We start from the raw sequence: 16,974 nt of genomic DNA on the forward strand, positions 1-16,974 counted from the left end.
TGTATCTGAATTCTGAATTGTGCGGCCAATAACCAACATGTCAATAGCCTATCAGAAAGAATCATCAGCATTTTATGTGAATTTTACTTAATTTGACATGCTACTAAAAACAACAAATGCAGTTACTGAGAGTTGGGATACCCAGATGTTTGAGGCAAGTGTTGGAAACAATATTAACATTATTTCCAATACCAATAACGGTTGTATGGTGCTCATTAATAAATGCGCGCACTATCCTGCAGATTATGGAATATGAAGAAAAAGCTGTGTTCGACTTCAAATCTTCGAGTTATCAGACATTATCTTGTCATGGCTCAGCAACCGTGAACGGGAGCGAATAAACTGTGCTAATGCATGCTACGTGAGTGTAGTGCGTGCCATTGGAATAAACGAGGGGATCCTGCGTTTGTAATGCGCGAATGTGTGTGAAAAGAAGGTGGGGGTGAGAGACCCCGTCGTGTTTTGACCCCCCAAACAACTCCCGACCACCTTCTCTCCCCACATAGTCTCTGCCTCTCTCAATGTTTAAAGCAACATCCCTCAAGTCGCTGTGACATTTTCCAGCCTGCCGCGACAGTCCATGGACAGCGAGAACGGCCAAAAAGGACGCTATTTCTCCTCGCCAAGCATCTGCGAGCCGGACCCAAAAACATAACGTGCGGACCTACCACAACGCTCTCGAAACCGAAGCCCATGCAGGATATCTCGAGCACAGCCTGAGAGTGACTATAGCCTATACGTCAAATCTAGGTTTCGGTGGGATATTTTATGGAATCATATTTTTCTAAAATAGTGTATTGTATGATGCCTGCATGTAACAGCCTAATGGTTGATGTATTCTTATTAGTGATATATATTAAATACACATCGCTTTTATGGTCGTGGACCTCTAACTTTGGATCATAAAGCTGCTTGCTTGCAATAAAAGTAACGATTCGATTTACTTCGGGAATATATGTAGCCTATTGTAGCCCATAGTAGCCTAGGCTATTGGTGTAGCCTAATTATGGTCTACACTCCGGATCAGCTGTTCATTTTTTCTAACCAACCCCCTTGTAAATAATGATGAGATTTAAGTGTTTGATGCTTCAACTGTTATAATTCCACCTCTATTCGTTTATTAAAGAGCGCATTATTTCATCAGATCATCTGGATACAGGAGGCAGGACGCCTGCGCTGGACAGCGGGTCTGGTCTCATCCTTCCCGGAGTAGGATTGGCTTCCGTGTCGCATGGATAAGAGGGTAGGATGGCTGTTTACTCTATTCTACTGCATCCTTTACACTCACTCATCATTTGTACTATCACGGTAGTCTGTATCATTCTCTCCAGTTAATAATCTTGCTAGTTTGGTTATTATGTAGAATTGTGCCTCTTTGCTCGGTCCTTACGCGTTGACGTAGCGCCCCTCGCTGCCTGTCTAGCCTCTCTCCCTGTCCTCCCTCGCGTAGGCCACAGCTCCCAGCTATACAGGGCCAATGAAGGCAGCAGCAATATGTCAAGGAGTTCACATCAAGGTATTAAGGAATAACCTTATTGACATAATTGTGCATGCTCTAAATATTCCTAAATAGACTGACCTGACCTAAATAATTAGGGTCGTGTTGATATAATGTCAAGTAGCCTAGTTTGAAATGTGGAAATAGCCTATACATTTCATATAGTCTACATAGTGTCCTATACATTTCATATAGTCTACATAGTGTCCTATACATTTCATATAGTCTACATAGTGTCCTATACATTTCATATAGTTTACATAGTGTCCTATACATTTCATATAGTCTACATAGTGTCCTATACATTTCATATAGTCTACATAGTGTCCTATACATTTCATATAGTCTACATAGTGTCCTATACATTTCATATAGTCTACATAGTGTCCTATACATTTCATATAGATTACATAGTGTCCTATACATTTCATATAGTCTACATAGTGTCCTATACATTTCATATAGTCTACATAGTGTCCTATACATTTCATATAGTCTACATAGTGTCCTATACATTTCATATAGTCTACATAGTGTCCTATACATTTCATATATTATATTGCTTATAAATTAGCTGTTAACTTTTCTTTATATTTCAATATAGGGTCACGTATAAGTGAACAACTGTCAGAATGATACTATTTTCATTGTTTTACAAGGGCTTTAGCACTATAAACAAATCATCAAATCAAATCAAATTGTATGAGGCACATGCGCCGAATACAACAGGTACATTTCCCCTTACAGTGAAATGCATACTTACGAGCCCCTAACCAACAATGCTGTTAAAAAAAATACGAGTAAGAATAAGAAATAAAAGTTACAATTAAAGAGCAGCAGTTAAATAACAATAACGAGACTATACACAGGGGGGTACCGGTACAGTGCCAATGTGCGGGGCACGGGTTAGTTAAGGTAATATGTACATGTAGGTAGAGTTATTAATGTGACTATGTATAGATGATAACAACAGAGTAGCAGCGGTGTAAAAGAGGAGGAGGGGAGCAATGCAAATAGTCTGGGTAGCCATTTGATTAGATGTTCAGGAGTCTTATGGACTATATAGCTCTTATATAGGGTGTAAAAGCTCTCTCTTGATAACCATAAACGTTTATCTGGGTTTCAATATGTATAGTGTAATATTTGAAATACAGTCTATTTAAAACTGAGATTGTGTGTTTCCTGCTGGAATTAATAGTCGATTATTGGACTAATAAAAGTGGTTGTGAAAATGGAAAGACATGATATGTCCATATACAGTATGAGGTGTGGTGAGTAGGTCGAGGAAAAAGAGAGACAGGTGAGGCAGACCAAGTCGCTAAGTAGGTCAAGTCTTTTGCTATAGTGTGTCGGCGGCTCGCGGATCCCGTTGCTATGTGCACTGTGCTACTCTTTCCTATTCCTAAAGATAATTGCCATAGTAGGCTACTCATGACATTTTATCACACACACACACCAATAACCTGCTGAATATCTACCACATTTTAGAGTAACTTGTCAAACTCCCATGCAATGAACTGTTGCTCTTTTCTGTATCTGTCTTGATGTTTAATTAAAACGGAAAAAGGGTAATAGGTCAGATGAAATTTAGGCCATTTCTTATCTGTGTTGTAATAACACGTTCGGCTTGCAGTTGAGTGAGGAAAGACATTTTGATATGTCATATAGCCTTGGTGTCAACAGCTTCGGGTCGTGCTTATCAAAGTAGATTTTCAGGATAGGATTTTTCCGTTTACTGTAATTAGGCCTACAGATGACAATTACGCAGTCGCTTTTCATTGACATTTTACATTTGATTTTCGTTATATTATTCTAATCCTGTTAAGAATTTCGTAATTTACCCTAATTAAAGTCAACAAAACAGGTACTTTATTTGTCAAATTTGATTACAATTCAGACATAGGCAACTTTAGTTCACTGAAACCAGGTCAAGAAAGTGTATCAGTCAATTATCCATAATTAGCCTAATTCTGGTTATATGCACCAAAGGGAAGTGAATTTGATAAATTATATATGTTGTCCCATGTCCTGTAAAATATACAGTTTATCCCACTGTTTACAATTGGTGGCACTTGCCTGTCATTCGAGCATATTGCTTTTAGGCTACCTTCAACCGAAAGAAAATAGATCCGTTTGGAAACCTGTAGAGCTTTCTGTTTTTGCATAGACTACCTACGTGTATTAGGCCTACATGTATACTAAATAGAAAACTATTGTCACAAACTCTATCACTTTTCATTGGAATAAGCAGGATGTTGGGACAACGTAGGATACAAATGTACATTTACGTAGGCCTACCCATTGTTGCTTTTTATTTTGAACATAGGCTACTCGAATAAAATATATTGCATTTGTCTGAGAAAATGTTGGACAAAAACATATTTTCAACTTGAGAATAATGAAACTGTTGAATGGCTTTGGAAATACAGGCTAAAGGCGAATGTTTGCAAACTTTGTTTTTGCCAACAGGCAATCTGGTGGAAAGTGATTTGTATGTATTGAATATGTTGCACATTGCAAATTCAAACAGGACTTTGAATAGTTTCTTCTATCTGATTTATTAAGTAAAACAACTGCAAGAACAAAATATGAAGGATGCGCATGCTATGTATCCATACACTGGTCTGTGGTTAATTGTCAGCGTTAATATTTCTAATATATGTAATAGCCTATGTGGTAAAAAAACAAACATGTTCAATTTAGTTGCCGAGAAAATTAAATGATATCGCTTATGCCTATATATAGGTATAGAAAACTAAGCTCTCTCTTTGAGCTATCATGATAAATATGAGGATTGCAGTTAATTATAATCGTATGAACATTGTAAGTGTTTCTCACATTTGAAGCTCAGCCTCATGCCTTTTGGGACAATTTGAAGAATTCGTCATGTTGATTTCAATGCTTTGATCCGTTGACGCACAGCGGCTACAGTCGCACTGTAATCGGAGAGCTCGTGTAAAGAAAGGCGCGGAATCTGATATTGGTGATTGTGTTAATAGCGAGTATCCATGAAACAAAAGGTGGCCCGACAAAACCGCAGAGCAGGTGCACGCTGTGATCACGCAGCCATATGGGACTATGATTGGCCATACTTTAATCCAGGAGAAAACCGCTGGCTTTTGATGACAGGAGAAAAGCCTTGGAGACTGAAGTCAGCTGCAGTTTAACACACATCAGCTCTGTGAGGTTGAGAGAGAGATATGAGACTGACAGAGTGTGTGAGAGATAGAGAGCATAGGCTCATGTTTATGTATGAATCTGTGTGTGTTTGTTTATCTCATGTCAATTGTCCCAGTGTGGATGTCTCTTTTCCCTCTGAAAAACTGCTCAGCAAGAAGCCTCTAGTCAGAAAATTAGCTACAGCTTCGAAGTGATCTGCTTCCATATTCACAGGGGGCCTCATCTCCTAATTTCTCTCTCTCTTTCTTTCATTCTTGCTCTCTCTCTCACACACACACACACACACACACACACACACACACACACACACACACACACACACACACACACACACACACACACACACACACACACACACACACACACACACACACACACACACACACACACACACACACACACACACACACATACACACACACTTTCTCCACAACAAAATGCAGATGATTAAAATACACCCCAACGCACATGTTCAATATGTTATGTCTCTCCCCCTTGTTCCTCAGTATGAAGACCTGGTGCACTACTCAGGGTCAGAGGGCATGCCCGTGGGGGGGTATGGAGAGGCCATGAGGTCACTGCACCCCCCTCACTATGGCCACACTGTCCCAGATTCCCTCAAACACCACAGGGACCAGATCTATGGGTGAGCAGAAAATAACTATTTCACTGCAGTTTGTGTGTGTGTGTTTGTTAGATTTCTTTTTCATTCTAACAGTATGCATGTATATTTACTGTCAGTGTGCTCTGTGCCTATATACATTTGCTGGGATGTGTGTGTGTATTGTGTACATGCATGTGTGTGAGGACAGCGAGAGAGAGTGTGTGTGTGTGTGTGCCCATGTTAACTCTGTGTGTGTTCTGTGTGCACAGTCATCCTCTGTTTCCATTGCTGGCCCTGGTGTTTGAGAAGTGTGAGCTGGCCACCTGCTCACCGCGGGACGTCACATCCCACTCAGTCCCTCCCCACCTTCAAGGCCTGACCAATCACAGTGATGTATGCTCCTCAGACTCCTTCAACGATGACATTGCAGCCTTCGCCAAACAGGTGAGTTACATCTCTACGAGCCAATCAGAGAACAGCTGTGTACTGTATGTGGGATGTATCATAGTGACAAGGATTCATGATTAGATTAGTTTTTAGATTAGAAGTTTAATAGTCACATGTACAGTGTTGCAGGTGTAATTACAGGGTACAGGGAAAATCGTAAGCGCCGAGCTCCAACCATTATCCATCTTTCTTTCCTTTTGTAATTCAGATTCGCTCAGAGAAGCCCATTTTTTCTACAAATCCTGAACTGGACAACCTGGTATGAAAATAACACGTGTATACTTTAACAGAACAATAACCAAATGCTTATAGCGTACATGTAGCGGCACACAGTAATTTAGAAATCGATTAAGGATAACTCATACGCATGTTTTTCAGTCATAGTAATATTATAGGCTACAATATGGAATAGCTTGTGTTCATAGCTACAAATCTGTTCTTCTCCTCAGATGATCCAGGCCATCCAGGTACTACGGTTCCACCTGTTGGAGCTGGAAAAGGTGTGCTTCTTCACTCATCTAAAATATGTCTCTCTCGCTCTCTGTCTCTGTCTCTCTTTCTGTTTCTCTCCCCTCTTACCCTTTATGATTCAGACTAGTGACTGCTGACTGCAGGCAAACCAGATATGATCAGCCGTCACACACCTAAACCACACAGTACTATACTATTTCCTGACACCACCTCTTCTCCCTCTTCCTCGTCTTCTATTCTCCAGGTTCATGACCTGTGTGATAACTTCTGCAATCGCTACATCACCTGCCTGAAAGGCAAGATGCCCACAGACCTGATTCTGGATGACAGGGAGGGCGGGTCCAAGTCTGACGTGGAGGATTTCACTGGCTCCTGCACTAGTCTGTCAGAGCAGGTAGGTGACACTTGAATGACGATTGGCTAGCAGATTTCACACTATATCTCTCTCTCAATATGTCTCTGAAAAAGACACTGATGAAGCCCTGTCAGGCAAAACACCTGTCCGTAAAGAGGGAATAAATGTTGCTTTCTTTGACTACAAATACTGAGTGCGGACCGTCTTCATTTTCCTGTTCATCTCAATATGTTTCTCTCTCTGTCCTTCCCGCGCTCTCTGTAGAATCAGTCGTGGTTGCGGGATCCAGATGACTGTGCGTCCACTCCGCTAGGGACCCCTGGCATGTCGTGTGGCCTGCCTTCACACAGCACAGACAACTGCAGCGATACGGGTACCTCTAACACACTAACTCATACACACGCCTGCACAAACACACACTTGTCTTTTCAAACACTCATGCTAACAACATAATCGACATACACAAATAAACCTGACATCAATTGGACATGTTAACGCGCACGCACGCACGCACGCACGCACGCACGCACGCACGCACGCACGCACGCACGCACGCACGCACGCACGCACGCACGCACGCACGCACACACACACACACACACACACACACACACACACACACACACACACACACACACACACACACACACACACACACACACACACACACACACACACGTACTGTGCTAATGCCATATCTCTATTGTCCTCTGGCAGGGGATGGTTTGGATGGGGGCGTGGCCTCCCCCAGTACGGGAGAGGAGGACGATACGGACCGAGACAGAAGGAACAACAAGAAGAGGGGCATTTTCCCCAAACTGGCAACCAACATCATGAGGGCATGGCTCTTCCAGCATTTATCGGTGAGAAAAGAGAGACAGTAGAAATAATAGTGAGAGAAGAATGACAGATAGAAGCAGAGAAAAGCAGAGGGGAGCCGAGAGGAGAGGAACGAGGGAGAGGAGGAAGGGGATATCGTTCACATAATGCAAAAAAATCAGTTGAAAATGGAATGAAATGACAGAGATAATGTGTGAATAAGAGGTTCAATATTGAATAGTTCTGAACAGAGAGAGAACAATTTATGGTGAATTGAAGTCATTCTGATAATTAGCAGTTATATTGGAAAAACTCTGAAGTCATTCTCATTAATTATGACTCTGTGTGAGTGTGAGTGAGTGAGAGTGAGAGAGAGAGAGAGAGAGATTAATTCAGATGTAATGTCAGTCATTAGTATTCATCTAATGGTTGAAGAACTCCCTTATTGACATGCTTTGGGTTTTTAATTCTACATAGATACTTGTGGAGCCATTTGTGTGTGGTGTATGTGTGGTGTGTGTGTGGTGTATGTGTGGTGTATGTGTGGTGTATGTGTGGTGTATGTGTGAGCCAAAATTAAACATTTGATGATTTTATGCAATGATAATCTATGCCAAAAGCAAAGGCTAGACATGCTCTTGCTGAATCTCAACCAGTTTGGCAAATACATAACGCCCTTTTTCTGAATGTCCCTTCCCAGCACCCATACCCCTCAGAGGAGCAGAAGAAGCAGCTGGCACAGGACACAGGCCTGACCATTCTGCAGGTCAACAACTGGTCAGTACCCCCTTGATCAATAACCAATGATCAGCTCTGTGTTTTACTACTGTACTGTGCCCCTTGTCGCCCGGACCTTAGCATGACCTCCGCTGACCCCATCAATACTGATCAATCCATTATCACCCAGAGATCCATACTCCCTCTGTCCTAATGTGGATTGACGGTGAACCATGAAGGGGTTAAGTGGTTGTAAAAGTGAAAGGTTAATATTCCCAGAGTTAGCCCTTTTCTCCATTAACTGACTCTCCTTCCATTCAGTTCTCCTCCTCTTTGTGTTCTCTGCTCCTATTCTCCCTCTTTTTCATATCCCCTCCTTCCTCTCCAGGTTTATCAATGCAAGACGGAGAATAGTACAGCCCATGATTGACCAGTCAAATCGCTCAGGTAATAATTACCACTGTATTCCCTCTAATGTATTGTTACTGACGTATCTATAAATTCCTAGGTTGTACTGATGCTATAGGTGTGTATTTTGAATGCATATGTGTGTAGCTGATCGATATGGACATTCAAGTTAGGTGAATAATGTGGGTGTGTGTTTGGTTGACCAGGTCAAGGTGGTCCTTACAGCCCAGAGGGAGCAGCACTGGGGGGCTACGGACTGGACGGCCAAGCCCACCTGGGTCTCAGGGCAGCAGGTAAGAGACAGAGATAAGGACGACTGGGTCATGTTCATTAGGCAACAAAGAGAAGAAAACGGACTGAAGCAGGGAGGCACTACCAGAACTCCAATAAGAAATGCTCTTTTCCATTTGAAAAGGTTTTGCTATGGTGTGCCAGACTGAACATGACCCTAGTGTTTTTACCAATCATTTGGTGGACACGTTCGGTGGTATGTTGTTGTACAGTACCTCCTAATATAAATTCCTCTCTTTCTCACTCTCTCCCCCTCCACAGGTCTTCAGGGGATGCCGTCTCTTCCCAGAGAGTACCCCGGGGCCCTGCTGTCCCAGTCTGGCTACCCCCACGCCGGCCCGTCCCTGCACCCCTACCCCGGCCCCCACCCCGCCATGCTGCTGCACCCGCCGCCCCACCCCCACCCCGCCGATCCCCTCATAGGCCAGGGCCTGGACATACACGCCCACTAACTGAGAAGGAAGGGTGTGAAGGAGAGGGGAGAGAGGGGCCATCCTGGGGGAGATGGGGGCTCACACACCCGCCACACGCTAACTACGACAGCATGGCGCAGTCCAAATGTTTACATTCCCGCCGTAAGACACTAACTTCCACAGTCACTCAACCCACTCAAGCCATTGTCTGCAACATGCATACACTTCCCTTAACATACCACCGCTGGCCCCTCTTATACCATCAATAACATACTTATATTCCATCTCAGACGTAGACAAAGACACACACCACGCTGAGCCCTTGAGTGTGAGCCAAGCCCACTTCAGAGTGGAAGAGGCGAGCGTCCTCAGCCCCTTCCCTCTCTACATACTCTGTGGTGACAGTGAGCTGTCTGACTCCCAAGATAGCGCCCCCTCTAGGAGCATAGAGGAACACCCCACACGGACCACTGACCAGCCAACTTGCCTCTCTCTCCCACCTGGCCTACTGGCCAACCAAACGGAAAGACGGAAGGACACAGGTCAGACACACAGCTCCCGATCTGCCTGGGTCACCTTAACCTCCGTAACTCTTATGACCTCACACAGCCCAGGCTTGAAGCGTTGTGATTGGACAGAACGCCAGCGATACACTCTAACCTCTCTCCTCCACGCCCCAGGCCACACCCAGTCTTCCCACACCGACAACTGTCACACACACCCACCGTATTTCATTTGTCTTTTTTTAGATCTATTTTTGTATTTATATGTGTCAGAGAGGTGGGACCTGACAAAAGTCCTGTGAACAGTGATCTTCCAGGGCATCACTCTGCATGATTCTTGTACACTATGAATGAGCTCAATTTGTCTCTCTCAATTTGTTCAAGGACGTACCTTGGTTTGTTTAAATACGTTGGAATGAGTTGATCACTTACCTCCTTAAGATCCTGTCAGACATGAATAGTAGGGTTTACTGTGGGATCCACATCATAAGCCAAACAGTGAACACACACACGATCCTGTCATACCATTTCACGGTCCATGTTGTCTGCCGTTGTGTTTGAGGAGGACAGCCAAAGGACTTTACACATGCTGCATCTTCCTCAGTCCCTTATGGGTCTCTGATAAAATAATTTATTTCCAAATGTTGATGACAATAATTGATGATAACGATGTTACAGTTATGATTTTGCTTATAGTATTAAAACCTTTCTTTTGTAAAAGTGTGTGAATGACTTTTTCTTTGAGTTTGCCCTCCAATTATTCGCTGTCAGATGTAAAAAGTGTCAACATGGTAATGAAATACACAAATCAGTATTAGGTAATCTTGAAAATATTAATATTTTCTTCCTGGTGCAATCACATGTCGTTACTATATGCTAATTGACTCATTTTCAATTGATGTATGCTGCAGTTTTGTACCCCCTTCTTTTCTTATTTTTCTAGCCTAGCATCTTCCCTGACCTCTCTCCCTTAGTTTAGCTATTTGTTAATTTTTTACTCCTCATTTTCACTCTGTCTTTCCACATTCCTTCCTCATTCACTTTATACCTCCTCCCATCTGCAGGGCCATGTGCAACAAGGTTCAAATCCAAGCCAAAGTGATTACTCATTAAATGTCAAACACAATTCAAACAGCATTTGGCCTGGCCTAAACCCTCCTCCTCCACCCGGCCATCCATTCAATCCCCACCTCACCCCTGCCCAGTGATAGATGCAGCCTGCAGCAGGGGTCAGAGTTCATACAAGGGTCAACAGGAAATGGCCTGGCTTTATGACCCTCAGGGCTGACTCCAAGTCCCACCACATATTTTCCTGTCCACACACTCATATGCCTTGTCCATCTTGTCACTCTCTCTTTTTTTGTGTGTAACCCATGCCATGCTAGTCGTGTCCCAGCTATACATTTTGTCCCCAATCCGTGGACACACACAGTTGGTTCATAATTTGTTGCACTGCAGGTCCATTGTTTACATCGAGCTTCCTGAACATATGTATGAGTTCATTTACGAACGTGTTCCTCTTGCTTATTATCTTGACTAGGTCAAGTGACTTTGGAGCTGGAAAAGCACTTACAATTATTATTTAAACACCATAGTCCCATAGAGAACATAAGTGACTGTATGATAGTCTGAAGGAGATCTGAGCCAACAACAAACAGACAGACAGCAGGAGTGAGATGCTATTCATACTGTTTTCACTTTATGATTGCTTTTGATAGCTAGAGTCCGTAGCCTCACACAAACACAAAATCCATTAGCTAGTGGAAATTGCATTGCATAAATGTGCCAATACTGGGAAAGAGAAGGGAGAGAGAACAGTGTGCACAGCCACAGAGCTCAGTGAGGGAAGCATATAGTGTGAAGTCATTATGGCAACTAAGTCTATCTTAATAATGAAATAACCCAAAACTGGAGGAACTGGAAGGCTAGAGCAGGAGAAAATATTATAAACACACATTTTGGGGGAATACAGCTTTAAAAAATATATATTTATATTGTAAATATAACAGTAACTTAACCTTAATGTAAACCAGATGTATTCAATATTTGTGAGAACATTGTACAAATATAATGAATCCCAGCAGGATTTTGGCAGACATGTGTTACAGATTATTTGTGTTACAGAAATACAATGGCTAAACAATATTGCTTCCTATATGAGCAACTCTGTATTTGAGTGTGTTTTAATACAAATATGCATACTGTATATGTATCAATGCTATAGCTAATAGGTCTGAATGAATGAAAAGGTGCACGAAAAGAGGAAAAATCTCCATTTTGTTTAGATGTCTGTGTGTGTGGTTTGTTTTTAAGCGGAATGCGGAATGTGTGTGCGCGCGCAAGTGTGTTTGTGTGTGTGTGTGCGGAGGAGGGCCTCTGGTGGTCATTAATCATTCAATTACACACCTGTCAGAGTTCAGACAAGGGGGAGAGAGCTGCACACAGGGGGGAGGAGAGGGAGAGAAAGAAAGAGTGAGAGAAAGCTAGAGGAAAAGTGTCCGACTACAAAGCCTCAACAGGGGGAAGTGGTTTGTGACAACGAGTGAAAGAGCAGAATAGGACAAAAGGGACAAACAAAATAAGAGTGGAGGCCAGAGAGACAGTGACAGACAGAACAGCTCGGTGACGTGCTGTCCCAAATGGAACGACCATAGTCAGAGCAGACAGGTCAGGATCCAACGTCGATGCTCTGCTCGCTTTCACAAGCCTTCATTAAAAATCATGCAGGACGATGTAGAAAGGAACCATTTTATCTGTCAGCCAGAGAGGGGAAAACAAGAGTTGGTAGCTCCTACTGTCGTTTACCACAGAGTTCAAATACAGTTTCTAGCCTGGGAACAGCCAGGATGTGTAGCAGCCTGATGATGCATAAACTGGAGTAATGTCGTGAATAATTGATTGAAAGTGTTTGGTCCTGATTCACAAATGTCTCTCATCTATTTATCACTATTAGGAGAGGCTGCCAGGCCCATTAGAACAGCTGCTTGTTAGATGCCTGTCAATCAAGGGGGAGGGGAGAACACACACCAGGCACACTGGTATACATTTTGTGTGAGGAACAAGTGTTTGTGATATACTGTTTAGTGTGAATATTCATGTTTTTCCAGAATGTGTGTGTGACTGTCTATTGTTCTGGCGTTGCCTTGTGCTTGGATGTGTACGTACTTTGTGTGTGTGAGTATGTGTGCGAGTGGGTATCTTTGTGTGACCATCTTTTTCTCTCTCCCTCTCCCCTCTCTCTTTCTCTCACTCTGCATCAGGACGGCCTCTATGTTTAGCTGCAGCTAGCTAGCGAAGTCCTAATTTTAAAAGCCTCAGGCGTCTGCCATCTGTGTGCTAGTCCCCGCCATATATCAAATTCACGGCTGGACTGAATGTGTAATATAGTCCCATGTATGCATAATATATCACGTGATCATGTATGTATGTGTGTGTAGTAGGTAAAGTCTCAGCCACTGTTCCTCCATCAGTCTCTCATCAGGTTTGACTGGGCTGATGAAGGGCCCAGATGTTTCTTAGACCTGGTTAAAAGATCGAAAAGCAGGCAGAATGCCAGATGTCTCATTAGGCAAATTTGATTAGGTTGCTCATTTAAAATTCTGAATGTGGCGGTTTCATATGTATGAATGTATGGAAGGGCACGTGTGTGTGTGCGTTCATTTGCATACGAGGCATTCTGTATAAGTAATTGCATGTGCATGTATATATTACAGTATGCCCGTGTGTGTGTGTGTGTGCGTGTGGGCGCGGGGGCTTGTTTGTGTCGTCTGTGTCTATGTGGTAGAGGTACCATGTGTCTGTGTGGTAGAGGTACCATGTGTCTGTGTGGTAGAGGTACCATGTGTCTGTGTGGTAGAGGTACCATGTGTCTGTGTATGATAGAGGTACCATGTGTCTATGTGGTAGAGGTACCATGTGTCTATGTGGTAGAGGTACCATGTGTCTGTGTGTGGTAGAGGTACCATGTGTCTGTGTATGGTAGAGGTAGAGGTACCATGTGTCTGTGTATGGTAGAGGTAGAGGTACCATGTGTCTGTGTATGGTAGAGGTAGAGGTACCATGTGTCTGTGTATGGTAGAGGTACCATGTGTCTGTGTGGTAGAGGTACCATGTGTCTGTGTATGGTAGAGGTACCATGTGTCTGTGTATGGTAGAGGTACCATGTGTCTGTGTATGGTAGAGGTACCATGTGTCTGTGTATGGTAGAGGTACCATCTGTCTGTGTATGGTAGAGGTACCATGTGTCTGTGTATGGTAGAGGTACCATGTGTCTGTGTATGGTAGAGGTACCATGTGTCTGTGTATGGTAGAGGTAGAGGTACCATGTGTCTGTGTATGGTAGAGGTACCATGTGTCTGTGTATGGTAGAGGTACCATGTGTCTGTGTATGGTAGAGGTACCATGTGTCTGTGTGTGGTAGAGGTACCATGTGTCTGTGTATGGTAATACATGGGCTTGTATATATTACAGTATGTGCCTGTGTGGTAGAGGTACCATGTGTCTGTGTATGGTAATACATGGGCTTGTATATATTACAGTATGTGCCTGTGTGGTAGAGGTACCATGTGTCGGTGTATGGTAATACATGGGCTTGTATATATTACAGTATGTGCCTGTGTGGTAGAGGTACCATGTGTCTGTGTATGGTAATACATGGGCTTGTATATATTACAGTATGTGTGTCTATGTGGTAGAGGTACCATGTGTCTGTGTATGGTAATACATGGGCTTGTATATATTACAGTATGTGTGTCTATGTGGTAGAGGTACCATGTGTCTGTGTATGGTAATACATGGGCTTGTATATATTACAGTATGTGCCTGTGTGGTAGAGGTACCATGTGTCGGTGTATGGTAATACATGGGCTTGTATATATTACAGTATGTGCCTGTGTGGTAGAGGTACCATGTGTCTGTGTATGGTAATACATGGGCTTGTATATATTACAGTATGTGTCTGTGTATGGTAATAAGGACCTGTCTGCTCCACTGTTCACTCTTTAGCATCAAAGTATTCTAATGTGCAGATGTCTAGAATGGTGTTTTTACAGTATGCCAACATAATTTCACATTTCACCATCCTAAAGCATGAAAAATAATGTTGATTAAAATAATGACAAAATTAAGTTTAAAACAGTACATATTACACATAACATAATACAATCTGATCAACAGTTATTTCCTGATAGCTGTTAATTCAGGCATCTCAACACATTTCTCTCCCTTTCTCAAACTCCTTATGCACTAATAAGCTCTACTGTTATGTTTGACTATTGCAACCCAGAGGAAACGGACAAAAGTGGTGTGGTACTGCAACTTAGTGGTCAACATGGAAAATACATCAATAGTGTTGAAAATACATTTCCAGCCTGCTGAAAGCCTCCATGCTTTGCCCCAATTCTTAACCTTTATTTAACTAGGCAAGTCAGTTAAGAACAAATTCTTATTTACAATGACGGCCTACCAAAAGGCCTCCTGCGGGGACGGGGGCCTGGGATTAAAAATAAAACAAATAAATACAATATAAATATAGGACAAAATACACATCACAACAAGCGAGACAACACAACACTACATAAAGAGAGACCTAAGACAACATAGCATGGCAGCAACACATGACAACACAGCATGGTAGCAACATAACAAGAACATGGTAGCAGCACAAAACATGGTACAAACATTATTGGGCACAGACAACAGCACAAAGAGCAAGAAGGTAGAGACAACAATACATCACACAAAGCAGCCACAACTGTCAGTAAGAGTTTCCATGATTGAATCTTTGAATGACGAGATTGAGATAAAACTGTCCAGTTTGAGTGTTTGTTGCAGCTCGTGCCAGTCGCTAGCGGCAGCGAACTGAAAAGACGAGCGACCCAGGGATGTGTGCACAGAGTGTGTGACCTAGGATCGAGCCTTGGGGTACTCCCTTGGTGACAGGCAGTGGCTGAGACAACAGATTTTCTGACTTTATACACTGCAGTCTTTGAGAGAGGTAGTTAGCAAACCAGGCCAAAGACCCCTCAGAGACACCAATACTCCTTAGCCGGCCCACAAGAATGGAATGGTCTACCTTCTCAAAAGCTTTGGCCAAGTCAAAAAAAATAGCAGCACAATATTGCTTAGAATCAAGGGCAATGGTGACATCATTGAGGACCTTTAAGGTTGCAGTGACACATCCATAACCTGAGCGGAAACCAGATTGCACACCTGAGAGAATACTATGGACATCAAGAAAGCCAGTCAGTTGACTATTGACAAGTTTTTCCGACACTTTTGGATCAGTTAGGATCAGCTTGATCTCCCCTTTAAATAAAGGACGAACCGTGGCTGCCTTCCAAGCAATGGGAACCTCCCCAGAAAGGAGAGACAGGTTAAAAAGGTCAGAGATAGGCTTGGCAATGATAGGGTCAGCAACCTTAAAGAAGAAAGGGTCTAAACCATCTGTCCCAGATGTTTTTTGGGGGTCAAGTTTAAGGAGCGCCTTTTAGCACCTCGGACTCAGCGACTGCCTGCAGGGAGAAACTTTGTAGCGGGGCAGGGGAAAAAGAGGGGGAAGCATCTGGGATAGTCGCATTAGAAGGGGTGGGAGATGAGGAAATGTTGGACGGGCAAGGCGGCATGACTGAGTCAAATAGGAATCCTGACTTAATAAAGTGGTGATTAAAGAGCTCAGCCATGTGCTTCTTGTCAGTAACAACCACATCATCAACATTAAGGGACATGGGCAGCTGTGAGGAGGAGGGTTTATTCTCCAGGTCTTTAACAGTTTTCCAGAACTTCTTGGGGTTAGACCCACAGAGAGAGAACTGCTCCTTAAAGTAACTAACTTTGGCCTTCCGGACGAGAGCCAGTCAGCCTGAGTATGCGTGTGCCGAGCCTTTAGCCAAATGCAATTCCTGAGGTGGAGTAACTCTGCAAGATCACTCTAGAACCAGGAGCTGAACCTGTTTTTAAATTCTCATTTTCTTTATGGGGACGTGTCTGTTAACAATACCACTGAAAGTATGAAAAAAAAAAGAAAAAAAAAAGGTCCAAGCATCTTGGACAGAGGGGATCAAGCTGATTCTATACCATTTTACAGAGGCCAGTTCATGAAGGAAGGCTTGCTCAAGTTAGCAAGCGCTTGCATCGACAGGTCGTTTCACTGAGCAGCCATTACAAACACAGGCTGCAAAACAGTGATCACTAAGGTCATTACAGAAAACACCAGACTGATACCTATCAGGATTATGTGTGAAGTTAACATCAAGGAGACTATCTTTTTC

The 16,974-nt window shown here is 43.0% G+C and overlaps 1 protein-coding gene across 1 annotated transcript; it reads left to right on the plus strand.

Moving 5' to 3' along the window:
- The first annotated feature begins 377 nt into the window (after nt 1-377).
- On the plus strand, nt 378-10,426 carry LOC139549734 (homeobox protein meis3-like). The gene is made up of 13 exons (XM_071360444.1): nt 378-756; nt 1,145-1,243; nt 5,185-5,324; nt 5,552-5,726; nt 5,938-5,988; nt 6,179-6,229; nt 6,445-6,594; nt 6,820-6,928; nt 7,273-7,418; nt 8,075-8,151; nt 8,480-8,538; nt 8,706-8,792; nt 9,052-10,426. Exons 2-13 carry the CDS (start codon nt 1,232-1,234, stop codon nt 9,240-9,242), a joined length of 1,248 nt encoding a protein of 415 aa, XP_071216545.1. The 5' UTR covers nt 378-756; nt 1,145-1,231; the 3' UTR covers nt 9,243-10,426.
- Nucleotides 10,427-16,974: the final 6,548 nt, after the last annotated feature.

This window comes from Salvelinus alpinus, chromosome 22, assembly GCF_045679555.1.
Source record: "Salvelinus alpinus chromosome 22, SLU_Salpinus.1, whole genome shotgun sequence".
Taxonomy (NCBI): domain Eukaryota; kingdom Metazoa; phylum Chordata; class Actinopteri; order Salmoniformes; family Salmonidae; genus Salvelinus; species Salvelinus alpinus.